At 48.0% G+C, this 16897-nt stretch overlaps 1 protein-coding gene across 6 annotated transcripts in view; it reads right to left on the bottom strand.

The window, feature by feature from the left end:
- LOC147019491 (contactin-4-like) overlaps positions 1-16897 on the bottom strand; it is a 182287-nt gene that overhangs the window by 149621 nt on the left and 15769 nt on the right. For all 6 annotated transcript variants that reach the window (XM_085894029.1, XM_085894030.1, XM_085894032.1 and 3 more), the window contains exon 2: positions 16481-16568. In XM_085894029.1, coding sequence (XP_085750155.1) covers positions 16481-16529 — 49 coding nt within the window. In that variant the 5' untranslated portion in view covers positions 16530-16568. The remainder of the gene's footprint in view (positions 1-16480; positions 16569-16897) is intronic.

Here is a 16897-nt window from a genome sequence, read left to right as displayed (position 1 = left end):
CCATTCCAAGCAGTGCCAACGAAACCCGCGGAGGAGCGCGGAGTCGGGGCACCGCCGCGGCATTTGCGGCTCATCACAAGACGGGTAGGCTCCACGCGGCCTCGCGCCCACAGGCCCCGTCTGCCCCCTTGTATTTGAGGGTGGCCCTTTTCTTTTGCTTTTGAGTATATGTGTTGTCGGCGCTGTCTGTAAAGTAAAACTGTGTAAGTGTTGCCGTGTGCTCGCGTAGTCGGTAGTATCTCTGCATTGTTGTGTTTCTTTTGTTGCAATTGCTTTTGGTGCATAATTGTTGTAATTGTATATGTGTGCTTTCCGTTTGCCGTGGAATAAATGTGCCTCATGTTGAACGGTTTTTTTCCGTTTCGCTTCGTCTTTTCTTTAATTGAATCTCCATCTTACTTCACGTAAAGGGTCGGTAGTGGGCTAAATACGCCCGATAATTAATCGGAACCGTCGAGGTTGACGATAACACCGCTCGGTTATCCCGATAATACGGAACGGGTCGCTTAAAGTGGCCCGTGTCCGAAGTCGACCTGCGGCGAGGTGCGATCGCCCGGTCTACCCTCCATGTGGGTACTTAGGTAGGTCGAATTTGGCGAACAACCCTATCCCACGCGGGGGGGGGGCGATTGGCACGATCGTGGTGAGGCCGAAAGGCCCACCTGTGACTAGTTCCCGGCGTTAGTCCGAGAGGGTCACGACGGAATTGTCCGTCCGGTGGGCGACGTGCCGCGATTAGAGTTACGTGGCCGCTCGTACGCCGGCGGGCGCGAATTCGCAACAATATATATATATATATATATATATATATATATATATATATATATATATATATATATATATATATATATATATATATATATATATATATAATGACCGTTTTTACAGCCATTTTTTTACATTACATTACATTTTTACATTACAGCCGACCGTTTTTACATTACAGCCAGGGGTTGGGCTTTTCTTGAGGCAATGTTTTATGGCCGTATGCCCTTCCTGACGCCAACCCTGGTCGCCTCTTACGACACACAGGGATATGGTACACCTATTCTAACCGGGGCATACATCGGGACCAGTACACTGGTACTCATTTCGCCGACCTCGGAAGGATGACAGGCTGAGTCAACCCCCTGGTGTTAATTCAGCAGTCAACAGGGCTTGAACTCAGGACCCTGGGATCCCAAGCCACCACCCTAACCACTAAGCCAACACCAGGCTTCTATATATATATATATATATATATATATATATATATATATATATATATATATATATATATATATATATATATATATATATATATATATATATATATATATATATATATATATATATATATATATATATTGTTACGAATTTGGAATTCAATTGCACACAATATACAGGTTCCCTTAGTCAGCTATGTCGATAAGTGCATGTTCCCAAGATAGCTCACCTTCCATTGTTTAAATCGATTAGATGCGCTGCGGATCGATTTAATAGTTAGGGAATGAAACAATGGAGACGAGCTCCGAGTTTGTAAAGCTCCGACGAGCAGAGCACATGTGTTCACGTGGGGAACCCCTCGAAACGCGGGGCTTGCTTTGAGATGCGCAGAGTGACGTCATGGCTGCACGTGTGTTTGGAATCCGACAAAAGGGAATTCCTGCCAGACGGTACCGTCCAAGAGGGATGAGGTGTGTGGGGCGCAAGCAGCTGCCATGACGTCACGGAAAGAGCGCGGCTGTGAACTGCCGCGCTGGTGGTGCGCATTATGAAAAAAAAAAAAGTTGAGAAAAGCAAGCCTCACTTCGGGTGAACAGGATTCCCAGGCAAGGGGTGGAAGACCCCCTTGTTTTTGGGGCACAGGAAGTACTAGTTAGGAGGATGGGTTAGAGTTAGTGAGACCGGCTTCATGGGGACATGGGTTGTACCTCATGGAGCCTGTGGAATGGATTAGTTCGAGGGATTTTACTTTAGATTTAGGAAATGGAATTTTTGGATTTTTGGAGACACGGACAGACTGGAAATGTGTAGTGGAGACATAGCTTAGCTACGTAGAGTAAATGGAACATGCATGAGTTTTAAGAGATGACGATGGAGCACGAGTTAGTCAGGGGATTTAGTTAGGATGGCAGTGTGGAGTGTTGGTGTGAGTTGCGAAAGGGAAAGTGTGTGAGGAATGAGTGTAGAACAGTGGGCCCAAGTGTGCGAGTGGAGCGAATGTGGTATGCATGGTGCGAATGACTGGTTGGGGGGAGGAGTGATTCCCACCCAAGTGACCCCAGGGTCAGTTTAATGTTAGATCGTGGGTTATTCAAATTTACTAACAGGAGGTCGTTTTGTTGTTGGTGTCGAGAGAAGGCACGAAACCTGTTTGGAGGGGTGCAAGAGTTCATGAACCGGCTGGGAGCGTGACTGTGGAAAGTTGAGTATTTGTTTAGTGGGCACCCCAGGCACCGGACTAGTCAGCCAGAGTAGGCCAAGGGCCCAAGAGGGGCCGGGATAGAGTAGTGGGCATGGGCGACCCGTCGGAAACGGGTCCCCTAGCGCCAGAATGCCACGGGGGCAGTGTAGTGGGCACGGGCGACGCTTGGAAAGGGACCCGGGGAATCAACACGCCACGTGGGCATCGGAGGGGGGCAATGCCAGAGAGGGCAACCCCCCACATTTATAGGGAGCAGCTAGGCTCGGAGGCAGCCTGCGGGCCTGGGGGTGCCATGATTAGAGTTCCTGCCAGTTGAGCCACGCTGCCCAGCCAGGAAATTGTGCGAGGGCACGTATAAAATTTGAGGGCAAGGCCCAAACTTATAATGGACACCAAAACAGGCGACGGGAATCATGGTTTTTAGAACCGATAGTTTTAAAGTGTGAGGCGTTTTTGGAAAGCCCCGGGTAGTTTCAGGTTAATGAATGTTAGGGTAGATAGGAGACGTACCCCTTCGCACCATCCATACCTTCGCTCGTTGTAGGCCGCTGGACTCACCTTGGTAGATCGCTGAACTCTGAGGAGGCCATTCTGAGGCTTCGTTGGGCCTCGAGACAGGACGCTGGTCTCTCCCTATTCCCCTCCAGAGAGGGAACGTAGGGGTTGGGAGTAGGCGAGGTTGACAGGATAGGTTAGCCAGACAATGACGATAAAGGGGGTTAGGGAGACAATTGTAAAAGGGAAATAAAGATAATAAAAATAAAGAGGGGCTAAATTTTGTTGTGTTGTGTGGCAAATTAAGGGAGTGGGTATGGACAGAGACAGGCAAAGGCGATAGAGTGGGGGGAGACAGTAGGCTAGGTCCGAGCCCGCCTTCAGAGCGGCCGGCACCACCACAATCCCTCCAGACCTGATAGAACCACACCAGCGGCCGGCTAGCTTCACCTGCCGGCCTGTTGTGCTGCAGCTGCCTGTTCTGCATGGGCTTACCTTGCCATGCCTAGTTGCCTGCCTCTGCCATGACCCCATGCCTGCTGCCCTTGTTTGCGTTTGCCCCTGTGTCCATCCATCACCATGCGTGCCAGGACCATCCAGTTTTGTGAGGACTGCCCTGCAGGCAGCCTGTGCATCCAGTCCATTTTTTGTGTTTTGCGACAATCTCCATCCATTCCCCTGCACCAAAGACTTTGGTATGACTTTCCCCTTTCCCAGATTACAAGTCCTGGGCTATGGTTTAGTGTAAATTTATAAGTTAAGGTTAAGTTGAGTGAAAATTGTAAATACGTGAACCCCCGCCTGCATGTTTGTTTTAGTGCCGGCAATTTTAGTTAAGTTGTCCGAATGAGTCTGAGAGTTTGTTAGTTAGTTACGCAGCACATTAGGTTATTTATTTTCGGGACACGTCTAAAAAAATGTCACACTCAGGGATCCGAAGGTAGAACGTACTCGGGGAAAACTTACACATGCTGGTCACACGAAAATGTGACGACTCGGGACGAGTCTGTAAAAAGGGGAGGGGGTAGTGTTACGAATTTGGAATTCAATTGCACACAACATACAGGTTCCCTTAGTCAGCTATGTCGATATGTGCATGTTCCCTAGATAGCTCACCTTCCATTGTTTAAATGTTTTGAAATCGATTAGATGCGCTGCGGATCGATTTAATAGTTAGGGAACGAAACAATGGAGACGTCCCTCCCCCCTCTTCTGCGAAGAGGAAGAAGAACCCTGCGGTGACGTCAACAACTCCCTCCCACCCGTGGTTGAGCGGGGGGTGGATCACGAGGGCATGAGTCACGCCGGGTGCGGGGGAGGGGGTGCAAAGGATAAAGAGTACATCTTTTCTTTGTGCATGTGGGAGTCCCGTGGTAGGGCTGAGTTCGTGGGCTGAGTTCGTGGGTTTCCCGTGGCAGAGTTCGTGAAGAGTCCCGTGGGAGGAGTAAGCTTTTTTGCTTCGGAGAGAGCAGTCGTTCAGCAGGCCATCAAGTCCTGCTTGGCTTGCTTGGCTTGAGGCCTTCGGAAGCTTTTTGCTTCGGCTGGCTCAGTGAGCTTCGGCTGCTGCTTTGTTTTGGAAGGAACTTGAGCCGGTTGTTCGGCTCAAGCTGCGAGTGGAGGCTTCTTCCTCTTCTTCCTCTTCTTCTTGGTTCGTGGAGCTTTTCGTGCTCCATTTTGTTTCCTGGCTTGGTGCGACGCATCGGCCTCTTCTTGGAGTTGGATCCTCGGGGAAGCGACGATCGACAGGAAGGATCGGCGCCTCGTCTCACCGGCACGTGTTGAGAAGCGCGGGAGGATTCGCCGGAGCTCTGGAAGGATCGCGGCGATTGGATCCAGCTTGCTCTCGCTGGAGCCCGGGTTTGGACAAGTTGAAGACCACACGAGGTGGAAAGGTTCGAGTCAAGCTCTGAGTTTCAGCTCACCTGTCCTCCGAGCTGGAGCTCGAGATTGAAGGCCTCAGCCACCATTTCGTGTGTGTGTGTGTGTGTGTGTGTGTGTGTGTGTGTGTGTGTGTGTGTGTGTGCGCGCGCGCGCGCGCGCGTACGTGTGTCCGTGGGCCCGTCTAATAAGTAGGAACTGCTGTTAAGTGTAAATGAGTGTACATAATAAGTAGTCGGTTGTAGTTCTTTTGTTGTGCTTTTGTTGCTCGTATAATTGCATACGTCTTTTGCCTTATTTAATTGCATACGTGTGTCATTGTAATAAATGTCCTTGTGTGAATGCAAACCTGCTCGTTGCGTCCATTCCCTCATTGACTGAACATTTCGTGTGTTGGGAGTTAGAAAAACGTTGGTTTGCCGTAATAGGGGGACATTTGGACTGACGGTTCTCCGCGATTACGGCACTCGGAATTGCGCACGGACAAGCTCGCCTCGGTGGTTTGTTCCGTACGAGTTCCGTCGAGGGTGGAATACCGCGGTCGTTGGATCACGTGGTTATTTAGGTCAATTGAAGATTGGCAATCGACCCTACCCCACGTGATCTGCCGATTGGCGCTTTCGGTTCTTGTACAAGGACCAATCGCTCAGAGTTATCTGGGCGGTGATCTATATTCCGGGTGATCGGTCGGGCCGACTCGACTTGCGGCTCCGTTCAGAGCGGTCAGTTGGCGGCCGACCCCCCGGCCAGTAACAATATGTTGTTGTGGGCCAGGGGTCGGTGGCGAGAATGACCACTAGGTGGGGAAAGCTTGCGTCGTCTCCCACCAAACTCCCCGGAATTGTTGGCCGTCGCTCGGATAACTCTGCGAGCCGGCGGGTCGTTTAACCGACCGTGATCACCAATATTTCAACCGCGTAGCATTGGGTCTATTTGTCTAAAACCAATTTAACTAAATAACGACGCGATTTTGACTACCGGGGAAACAACGCCCTCGGCACGTCTTGCTCGAACCGGGTCACTCTACCGACTGCGGTAGAGTTCCAACAACTGACTACCAACTCTGGTTCGGGTGCAGCCGAGCGGAAACTGCCAAAGCCGTGCCGGCTGGAATGCATGGATTATCGGGGATAAAACCCCACCTAAACTCAGATCCGAACCATGCTGGACCAATTCAAAAAGGGATGGAAACGAACTGGGAACATTTCTAACAAGGGGGTACTCCGTGCTGCGGCACCTGACAATGGTCGCTGGTATGGTCCCAGTCGCAAGTGTGGGACTCGAGGTTCGTGGTGGAGCTCGAGTGGTGAGTCGCGGCGTCCATGGAGGGGGGGAGCTTCGCTCTTTCCTTCCTTGTTGAGGGCCAGCAGAGACATGTTCGCAGCCTCGACAACCTTCGTAACAGCAAAAACCCCTTTCGTGACAGCAAAAACCCTCCAAAAAGTCCCACCAAAAACTCTCCAAGACCCCAAAAAGGCCCTCCAAGATCCCTGCCTCAGAGAGTACTCGGGAATTTATGGGGCTCCCTCAGCGGGAAGGGGCTTTGGTGAACACACCTCGCTGTCCACTTTTGATTGGACAGGGGCCCACGGCATACCTTTCCGGGGTGGGGCCTTGGCCCCTGCTGGGAAACCCCAGCCACTCTTCCACATGGGTTCATACTTGACGAATAACAGTATCAACGTTGCAAAAAGTCGTCGTGAAAGAGTTACAACGTCTGTGGAAGCCGAGAAACCGGAACTGCGAGATCTTGCCTTGGCACATGAGGGTTTGAGAAGGCAGCTGGTTGGTGGTGGATCGTGATGGGCCGAGGGGTCATACAGATGGGATGGTTGTTAGAGGGCTTGTTGGAGGGTTCGTTGGATGTAAAAATTTAATAACCTAACTAAAAAGAAATCGCAACGCACGCCTTTGATTGTCCCACTAGACAAAAGGAAAGGGATCTGACTACACACATACTTAATGACATAACTGGCTTTTGGGACATCTGTATGCTGAATGCAAATGGTTTTCAGATCCGTAACACTACCCCCCCGCCCTTTCTATAGACTCGACCCAAGTTGTTAATTTTCGTGTGCCATGCAGGTGTAGGTTTTCCCCTAGTACGTTTTCCCTATAGGCCAGCGGTAAACCTCGAAAAAGGGCTATATTTTAGGAGTTTAATCAACCGGCTTGACACAAAGCTACAACAGATCTCATATGAAAGATGGTGATCTCAGTAACACATTTAGCCCTGTTGTCCTCATATTTTGGTGTGCGGTCCATGAAATATTCACATTTGAAGGATAATCCCATCTGAATATTTGGACCATTTCAGAAAATCACATAATTTCCCATAAATTACAAGACAAAGAGCCCTCTTCCTACACGCTACCAAGTCATTGCTGGACGCCCAGTACCACAATGAACGAAATTTATGGCACTATCATCAAACAAATCCATCTTGACACACTTCATCTGTAGTCACGTCACGCAACATGCACCAGCAGCAAAATAACTTTCAGATCACCAAGAAAAGCGGATCTATTTGGCTGGTGGCTTCTCTGATGGTTCGCTTACAGCATGCCTTTCATCTGCAGGAATGTATCATGACAGTCAACTCGCATCAATGCAGAAAGAGGCAGATTCTCTGATATTTCTTCATGTGAAGCATGCCGATGATGAGTTCAGACGTAACAATGTGCGTGGGTCCATTACAATCAAATCAGCAGACACTGATGTGCTTGTCTTAGCAGTCCACTACTTTCCACAGTTGTGGGACACTGCCGAAATATGGATAGAGAAAAGAACATCAGCAGGATGAAAGCTTATCCCAGTCCATCAGATATGTTACAGCTTGCTTCCAGAAATGTGTACCCGGCTTCCTGCGTTTCATGCCCTGACAGGATGTGACTCTGTATCAGCATTCTTCAGCTATGGTAAAAAGAAAGCATGGAAAGCTATGAAGACACTGCATCTTCAGAATAATGGTCCACACCTCGAAGTCCTCGCCACTGACGATCTTCAGGAGGCAGTGGCTGCTTCAAGACATTTAGTCAGTGCCATGTATGATTCTCAAGGGAAATATATGGATGCACACACAAATTTGAATGATCTTCGGGAGAAACTCGCAGCAACCAAAGATGTCCCAGTGCATAAGTTGCCTCCGTCCAAACCAGCTTTTCTCAAACATGTGAAGAGATCCGTTCACCAAACCCGAGTATGGATGAATGCCCACCTGGCAAATGTAAAAATTCCCACACCAGAGGGTCATGGATGGTACAGAGGAGAAGGTGTGCTGCATCCCACATTGTTTGCTGGTCCCACATCAGCGGAGATGTTAGATGGTCTTGTGTGTTCATGCTGTGGTAGTGAACCATATACCAACAGCTGCAGCTGCTCACAAGAAAGTTTGCCTTGCACTAACGAGTGCATGTGAGCCACCAGTGACAGGCAGTGTGGCAACGAACTGTCACATGGTGACCAAAATGACACGGACAGTGATGGTTGAACATATCGAGGACACTCACTCAAAATATATGTTTTAGTTAATTTCTCATAGAACAATGTGTATTGGTGTAACATATAGTTATCACATCACTTGTGCAAACTTCAGTCACTATATCGTGTAATTTGCTCGTAGAAATTTGTTTCAAAATATTCTCATTATATTGATATGGTAAACTGAACACATAAAATAAAGAAAAATATGACAATTGGCAGATGTTTGTTTCTGTAGTTGATGATTTTCGAAGTTAGCGGTCCGGAAATTAAGTCTTTTTTCTATTAAAAGCACTCAAATGTACATATATTTATCTAGAAGTATTCCATTAAGTAACTAGTAGTATTCCCCTGTTCATTCTGCACATTTCAATACCAATCACGTAAAAATAGGGCACATTGCTTTGTAGTTATGGCAAATTCACTGATTTTCGGAAATGGTCAAAATTTTCTAATGGGGGTATCTTTCAGGTGTGAATATTTCATGGGCTGCACACCAAAAAATGAGGACAACAGGGCAAAATGAGTTACTGAGATCCCCCTCTTTCATATGAGACCTCTTGTAGCTTTGTGTCAAGCCGGTTGATTAAGTACCAAAAAATCTGACCTATACAGCTGGCCTACTACAGATCCCTGAGTGTGACATTTGGAATACATGTCCCAAAAATAAATAACCCAGTGTGTTGCATAACTAAACTAGCAGACTCACTCGGACAACTTGACTACATTGCCGGCGGTAAACAGATAACAGGTGGGTTAAAATTATGTACATTCCTAATATTTACATTACCCATGGCTCAGGACCTGTGATTTGAGAGAAAACACAGCAAAGTTAACATTTGTGGGTGAGTGCACAGCAGGTATTGATGGTCAGATGTCTATAGGGCCTTCAAAGGTCCCTTGTTCGTCGTTGAATTCTTCTTCTTTTTTTTTCCTTTTCATTTCAGCTGGTGGAGGAAACTCACCCTAACACGGCAGGCCATACGCCGTCTCACAGGCCCTTTGAACTGGCCTTCATGCAACAACAAGGAGATATCCGGGCTGCTCAGTGCAGTCCCCGGTGACACGGCTGCCTCCAGGGCAGTCCTTGCAAAACACTTTCAGAGATGGTCCTGGAGTACATGGTGAAGTTTGTGACATGGGAAAACAAACAAAGGCATGGGCGGGTATGGAGGCAAGGCAAAGGCAGACCAGGCGAGATGCAGTGCAACAGGAGGTCGGCGCACGAAGCTGGCCGGCCTCGGTCTGGTCTCGTGAGGTTGTGGAGGGAGTGCGGTGGCACCGGCTGTTATGAAAACGGGCTCGGACCTACCCTACGGTCTCCCCCCAACCTATCGCCTATGCCTGTCCTTGTCCATACCCACCCCCATAAGCTTGCAAAAAAAAAAAATTTAGACGATATATATATATATATATATATATATATATATATATATATATATATATATATATATATATAATTATTTTTTATTTTGGTGTGTTTATTGGATTTATTTATTTATTTACGGGTGTAGACGTATTATTTATTTACATACATTTACGTATTATTTATTTACGTGTGTAGCCCTTTTATTGCCTTTGTTCGGCTAACCTGTCCTGACCGTCTATCCCCAATCCCAAAGATCCTTTTTGAGGGGATTGAGGAAGAGACAGGTGAATCCGTCTTGAGGCCCAATGCAGCCTCAGAAATACTCCCTCAGATTTCAGCAATTTCCCAAGGTGACTCCAGTGGCCTACGTAGAGCGAAGGGATGGATGGTGCGAAGGGGGTACACATTTCCTATCTATCCTGGCATTTATCAACATTAATCTATCCCCAGGGCTTTTCAACACTCCTGTCTCTTTAAACTATCGGTTCGAGCAACCATGGTTCCCGTCGCCTGTGTTGTTGTTCGTTATTAATTTTGGCCCGGCCCACAAATTTTCTCTCATGCTCTTGCACAATTTTGTGACTGGGCAGCGTGGCTCCATTGGCAGGGATACCCATCTGCCGAACTCGATCTACGGCACCCCCGGGTCGCTGAGGCTCTCTCCGAGTCTACCTACTCCATATGAATGTGGGGAATGCCCCTGGCAGTGTGCCCTTCGATGCCCACGTGCCTCCGGGTCCCGTTTCTGTGGGCTGCCCGTGCCCATTACACCAACTTGGTCCCTTGGACCCATGGCCTACTACTTTGGTGCCCGGGGGCCCTCTTCTCAGTGTGCACATTTCACCAGCCACGCTCCCAGCCGGTCAATAGACTCCTGCACCCTACAAAAAGGTTTCGTGCCTTCGTTCACACCAACAGTAAAACGACATCCATTTGGTTAATTTAGCTAACCCGCTAACTAACGTTACACTAACCCCGGGTTCCCTTGGGTGGGATTCACTCTCCCCCCCCCCAATCATTCGTTCGCACCATGCATTCCACATTCACTCCATTCACACTTGGGCCCACTGATCCACATTCACTCATCACGTTCTTCTTTATTTAATTCACACCAACACTGACACTCTGCTAGCTACGTCCCCCTAACTAGTTCGTGCCCCTCGTCATCCCTTTTACTAATGCACGTACCATTTAATTATATTACTAAGCTACGTCCCACTACATGTTCCATATCTGTCCAAGTCTCCAATCCATTCTAAATTCTAATCTAAAATTCACCTATCTCGTACCACCGGGCCCCATGGAGGACTGCTCATACCCCCATGAGGTCGGTCTATCTAACACTAAACCCTTCCCCTAAATAATGCTCCTATGCCCACGACAAGGAGGTTCGCTACATCCTGGCCGGAGATCGGATACTCGTGCAAAGGCCCGCATCGCCAGGCCCGCTCGTGCAAAGGCCCACATAGGCCTTGCATCGCCAGGGCAGCGGTTTGCAACTCGCTCGTCCCTTTCGTTTGGGCGATAACGTCTCCCGTCTGGGTCGGTCTGTGTCTCATCTCCTCATATGCACTCACACATTCCATGTCATTTTCATTCTGCACACATTTTGACACACATTCTGGGGGACATTCACACCGGGGGCTCGTGTTAGCGCAAAAGATCCCGGGGTTTATATATCCCCCAAACTCGGCATGTACTCATTCGCACCATGCACCCGCTCGACCTCGAACGGCATTACCGGACTCACCTCGTCAGGGCCTGCCTCGAGGGAGCATACCGTCTCCCCTCATTCCTGTGGGAGGTTAATCCGACCCTCGCATTGGGTCCCAATACATTCCCCAAGCTCAACCCCAATGTCCCCTACCAGTTCTACTTGTGTGTGCTCCTCTTTAATTTTATGTAATTCGGCTTTCTCTTCGAATTATTGCGTTTGTTATTATTTTTAAATCCTGCGTCTCCCTTATTATCTCCATCATCCCCTGTTCGAGTTTATCGTTTTCTGCCCCAATTTTTCTCCCCCAACTGATGATGTCACTCGTTAATATCATGATGTCACTCGTCGCCTCGACTTCGCCCGTTGTCATCGCGGTCCGAACAACACCCACACTCCCCCTTGACTCGGTCGTTTCCCCACGTGGTGTACTGTTCCCAACCGCCATTTTCCAATTCATGGTCTGCATTTCAACCTTGACCTTTACCAACTCCGCCTTCATTTCCTCCTGGCCCGCCTTCATCTGTTCTTGTAAGCTTATCCCCATGCTTTGCATTTCGCCTCTCAGTGTTTGCATATCATCTCTCTGTGCTTGCATATTCGCATTCATTCTTTGCTCATTCACATCCATTCTTTGCGCATTCACATCCATTTGTTTTTGTAAATCCCCTTTCAGTTGGTTTTGCATATTTGCCAGTATCTCCACCAACTGGCTCAAGTCAATTAGCGCTGGCGGAGCCGATCCGCCACGATCAGGTGCGGATCCGTTAGGGATCGGTCGGTCCTCTGGGAGGGTAATTTGATGTAGCGGGTGCTCATGCACCACTGCTGCCGCCCCCAATGTTACCTCCGGATTTGGTTGCAGGGAAAGGTCTACCTGCCCGGTGTTGTCCTGAGCCATGGGTTCGTCTAACGTTAATTCCGAACCCATCTGAACCAGTCCGTGCTGAGAATTAAATAAAATTTTACTGCTCTTAATTTGGAGGGAAGGGGGGAGGGGGGGTGTCAAGCACACCACTGGTCCGAATCCCGTAATTTTCTCTATGGAGGCGGAGGGGTTCAAATCCCACTCCAGACACCAAACTGTTGTGGATTCGAACCCCGCAAATTTTCTATGGAAGCGGATAGGAGGGGTTCGTACCCCACTCCTGACACCAAACTGTTGCGTTTGGTGTCCTGTAAATTTATTGTGGGAGTGGAGGGGTTGAAATCCCGCTCCTGAACACCAAACTTGTGGGCCAGGGGTCGGTGGCGAGAACGACCACTCGGTGGGGAAAGCTTGCGTCGTCTCCCACCAAACTCCCCAGAATTGTAGGCCTTCGCTCGGATAACTCCGCGAGCCAGCGGGTCATTTAACGGACCGTGGTCACCAATATTTCAACCGCGTAGCGCAGGGTCTATTTGTCTATAACCAATTTACTTAATTAACGATGCGATTTCGATGACCGGGGAAACCATGCCCTCGGCATGTCTTACTCGAACCGGGTCACTCTACCGACTGCGGTAGAGTTCCAACTTCCGACTACCAACTCCGGTTTGGGTGCAGCCGAGCGGAAACTGCCAAAGCCGTGCCGGCTGGAATGAACGGATTATCGGGGATAAAACCCCGACTAAACTCAGATCCGAACCATGCTGAACCAATTCAAGAAGGGACGGAAACGAACTGGGAACATTTCTAACAAGTTTTATTTTCAGTAAATGAAGAGTGTGTGTGTGTGTGTGTGTGTGTGTGTGTGTGTGTGTGTGTGTGTGTGTGTGTGTGTGTGTGTGTGTGTGTGTGTGTGTGTGTGTGTGTGTGCGCGCGTGCCCGTCTGTAAGTAGTGAATTGCATAAGTGTTTTTACCTGTACATATGTGCATTGCTTGATAGTCGGTATAAATCTACTCTTATGTGCTTCCCTCATTCCCTGCCTATTATAATAAACTAGTGATAGCCGTGCACATGCACGGGATAGCAGTACAACATAGCTGGTAGCAGACGACAGACCGTACACGGGGAATGACAAAAATACGCATTGTGCAAAATGCAAGTGGTACTATGGAACGCCAAGACTTCCCAAACATTGTCGGCATGTCCGCTAAGTGCCACAGCAATTTCATAGGGATCGTCTGACAGCGAGCCGAGTTTTTAGTGTGCAAGCTTGGTATTATAATAGAGATACCCCCAATTGTTAAATGTACTCAGCTCGTCATGTCATTTCTGCATTGGCTGGGTGTGTCGTGTGTGTGGGAAAGTGAGCAGCCATTGCCGCTGTAACGGAGTAACAGGATAATCAGGCCGGCGGAATTCGGCAATTATAAAACCGCTCGACATCGCACACGGAATGGGCTCGCTTAAGCGGCTCACTTCCGTACGAGTTCCGCCAAGGGTGAAGTACCTCGGTAGCTGGATCATGTGGGTACTTAGGTTAGTTGAAGTTGGCAATTAACCCTACCCCACGTGATCTACCCATTGGCGTATTTCGGTCCAAAAAACCAGGACCCGGCGATCTGTAATTCCGGGCGATTGAGCCGAGACGGCCCCACTGCTTCATCGAGGGTCGTGTTCATGGCGACGCGCCGGCGAAACCACAATATCTGTGTGTGTGTGTGTGTGTGTGTGTGTGTGTGTGTGTGTGTGTGTGTGTGTGTGTGTGTGTGTGTGTGTGTGTGTGTGTGTGTGTGTGTGTGTGTGTGTGTGTATATATATACTGTATTACCACAATGATATTTGGCACCGGTGTGCATGTTATTGGTCGTTGGTTATCATCTCCATACAGGGGTTTGAGAAAGTGGAATGGAGCCCTCCCAGGTCTCAAAGTATACACCTACGTGTGCGTGTGTGTGTGTGTGTGTGTTTTGTTGATTGGTATCTTCATATGCGAGTTTCAGAATGTGGAATGGAGTCCTTCCAGGGTGGACTCGAAGTATCCACCATTATTTTGGAAAGGGTGTGGTATTGGGAGTTGCATGAATATTAATGAATGCATGATGAACTGGAACTGACTAGGCGGAACGGAGTGCCGTCAGCGGGCTGTCGAGTGTGTGGAGCACAAGACGTGATTAAAAGAATAGGAGTGAAAGATCCTTCATGTGGGCTGACTTTGCTTATACACAACATATTGGCGACGAGGATGGCTCACCTTGCTCTTACACTACTTGCTGCATTCTTACCAAGTCAGGGTGAGCCTTCGATACCTTTTACCTCATGGATGCGCATGTTCGAGAACTTCATGCTGGCAGTAAATGACGACGCACTTTCTGATGTGAGAAAGCATGCATTGCTTATACACTGCCTCGGAACTGAAGGGCAGCGTTTATTATGTACCCTCTCAGTTGATAGGGACATGTACTTTGCTGCTGTCGGTGCATTAACAGCCATTTTCATGCCAAAGGTGAACGTTGTTGTCGAACTATTTCGGTTTCGTCAACGAGCACAGTACAGAGGTCGGGTGAATCGACTGCTCAGTTTGTTGCTGCTTTACATGAGATGGCGGTTAATTGTGAGTTTAGTGACCTCTCTGATGAAATTATGCGAGATCACCTCGTGGAAAAAACCCTTACAGCTCGTACACGTGAACGGTTGCTTTTGTAACCGGAGCTCACACTGCAGAAAGCCCTCGTAATGGCGGGACAAATCAAATCAGCCATGGTGGAAGCAAAAGTGATTACATGTGGCACGTCGACGTCGTTTCAGTTTAGACTGTCAAAGAATACTTGGAATAACTCTGCTCTGTGCCTTCTTCTTTTGTGAATATTATATGCCTTTTGCCGCACGCCACAAATTCCTTGCTTTCCCCTGCTGTACATTTGCAATAAATCCTATGCTGTGTCACATAACTTTCCGCACTTTTGCTAAATAAATGTGCATGTTAGAAATGTACCCATATCGTTTTTGTCTTTTCCTCCATTGGTCCAGCATGGTCCACACTCTAGCTGAGCCGGGACGTTATACCCAAAAATCTGCTTAATAGCCGTTGTGTACTTTAGTAGCCGGTGCGTACTTGGCAGCTCTGCTTGGCTGCACCTGATATGGGAAGTAACTTATGTAACGCATGTATGCATCGAGGGTGCGATTTCCTGATAAGGCGATCACGTGTTCCTTGTTAAACAGTTGTCAGACAGAGGACACTGGATCACGTGGTCAAGTTATTGGCATTCACAGTCGATTAACAACCCGCCGCGACACAAAGTTCTTTGTTTGTGACGGCTTGCGATTCCCAATGAGTCAAGAGAGGAACCAAGGACAGCTCCTCCCTCATGGTTCCCCTAAGACTCTGGGGTCACATTCACCATGACTACTAGACCATAATAGTGAAGTTTCATGTCGATTGATGAAGCGGTTCAAGAGTAAGAATTTTTTTAAAGATTTTCATTCACTCCAATATGGCTGCCAGACCATGTGACCTATTAATAATCGTGAACAGCCTGGTATCCCCAAGGCTTGGGGAACATCTGCATGAACTTTCCCCTCGATCTGTCGAGCCATTCTGGAGAAGGAGATTTTTAAAGGTTTATTCTTCAAAAAAATCATTACTGCTAAATCATGTGATCTATGACATCATAGGTGTAGAACGTTTTGTTCTTCATGGATAGGTGATCATACCTGTAAAGTTTCACCTCTATCTGTTGCATTTCGGAGAAGAAGATTTTTATATTAAACAAATATTCCTGCCAAACCATGTGATAGATGTCATCAACCCCCCCCCCCCCCCCCCAGACAATTTAGCCCTAGATGACCCTCAAAAAAAATTCATACTGATTGGATAAAGCGTTCGACGTATGCAACTATGATGTCACAATGAAGCCACCTATGACATCATCAAAAAAAAATCATCTTTGTTTCCCATGAGGAGTACTTCAGATGTGCCATGTTTCAATTATTTCCATGGACTCCATGGATTCGGAATTACAGAGGTCCAAAGTTTTTCCTTTTTTCCAATATGACTGCCGCACCACATGACCTATGACATCATAATTATCATTAAAACATTCTACATGAGCAATCGCACATGTGGTGAAACTGTTGTGTCAATCGGATGAGCAGTTGCAGAGAAAACAGAGAAAAATGGCATGGATGGGCGAACAGACAACCCCAAAACAATGCCTCCGGCGACTTCATCAGTGAAGGCATTAAAATATATAGTAATGTAATTTACCTATGAGGTATACTGCCAGAAACAGCAAGAAGATCAGGCTGAACCTCATAATTTCAGGTATGCTTGACCTTGTCGTTGTTCAAAGTGCCTGGGTGGGCGAGAGTTGTGGGTGATGGGGGGGGGGAGGAGGAGGGGGGAACAAACAGGATTAACAACAGCACTTTTTCAAAAGAATAAGTTTACTTCAGCATGACCTCCTCAGCATCAAGACATTTTTTCCGGGTTCAGGGGGTCGCACAATCGCGAGCCAGAGTCAGGGAGTTTCTCAGACCCACTTCCCAGCCGATGACCCTGAAGCCGACGAGCCGCAGATAACTCTGTGGAACGACAAGTTGCTAAGCAACCATGGACGCCATCACAGATGTTAAATTCAGGCAGGGTCCAGCGCCTAACTGCGCTTTACTTTTCCAGCAAATT

The sequence above is a fragment of the Eptatretus burgeri genome, chromosome 9 (assembly GCF_056783735.1).
Source record: "Eptatretus burgeri isolate ZD-2024b chromosome 9, Ebu_testis_v1, whole genome shotgun sequence".
In the NCBI taxonomy this organism is placed as follows: Eukaryota; Metazoa; Chordata; class Myxini; order Myxiniformes; family Myxinidae; genus Eptatretus; species Eptatretus burgeri.
The sequence above is the reverse complement of the archived record's forward strand: the minus strand, read 5'-3'. Positions and strand labels throughout refer to the sequence as shown.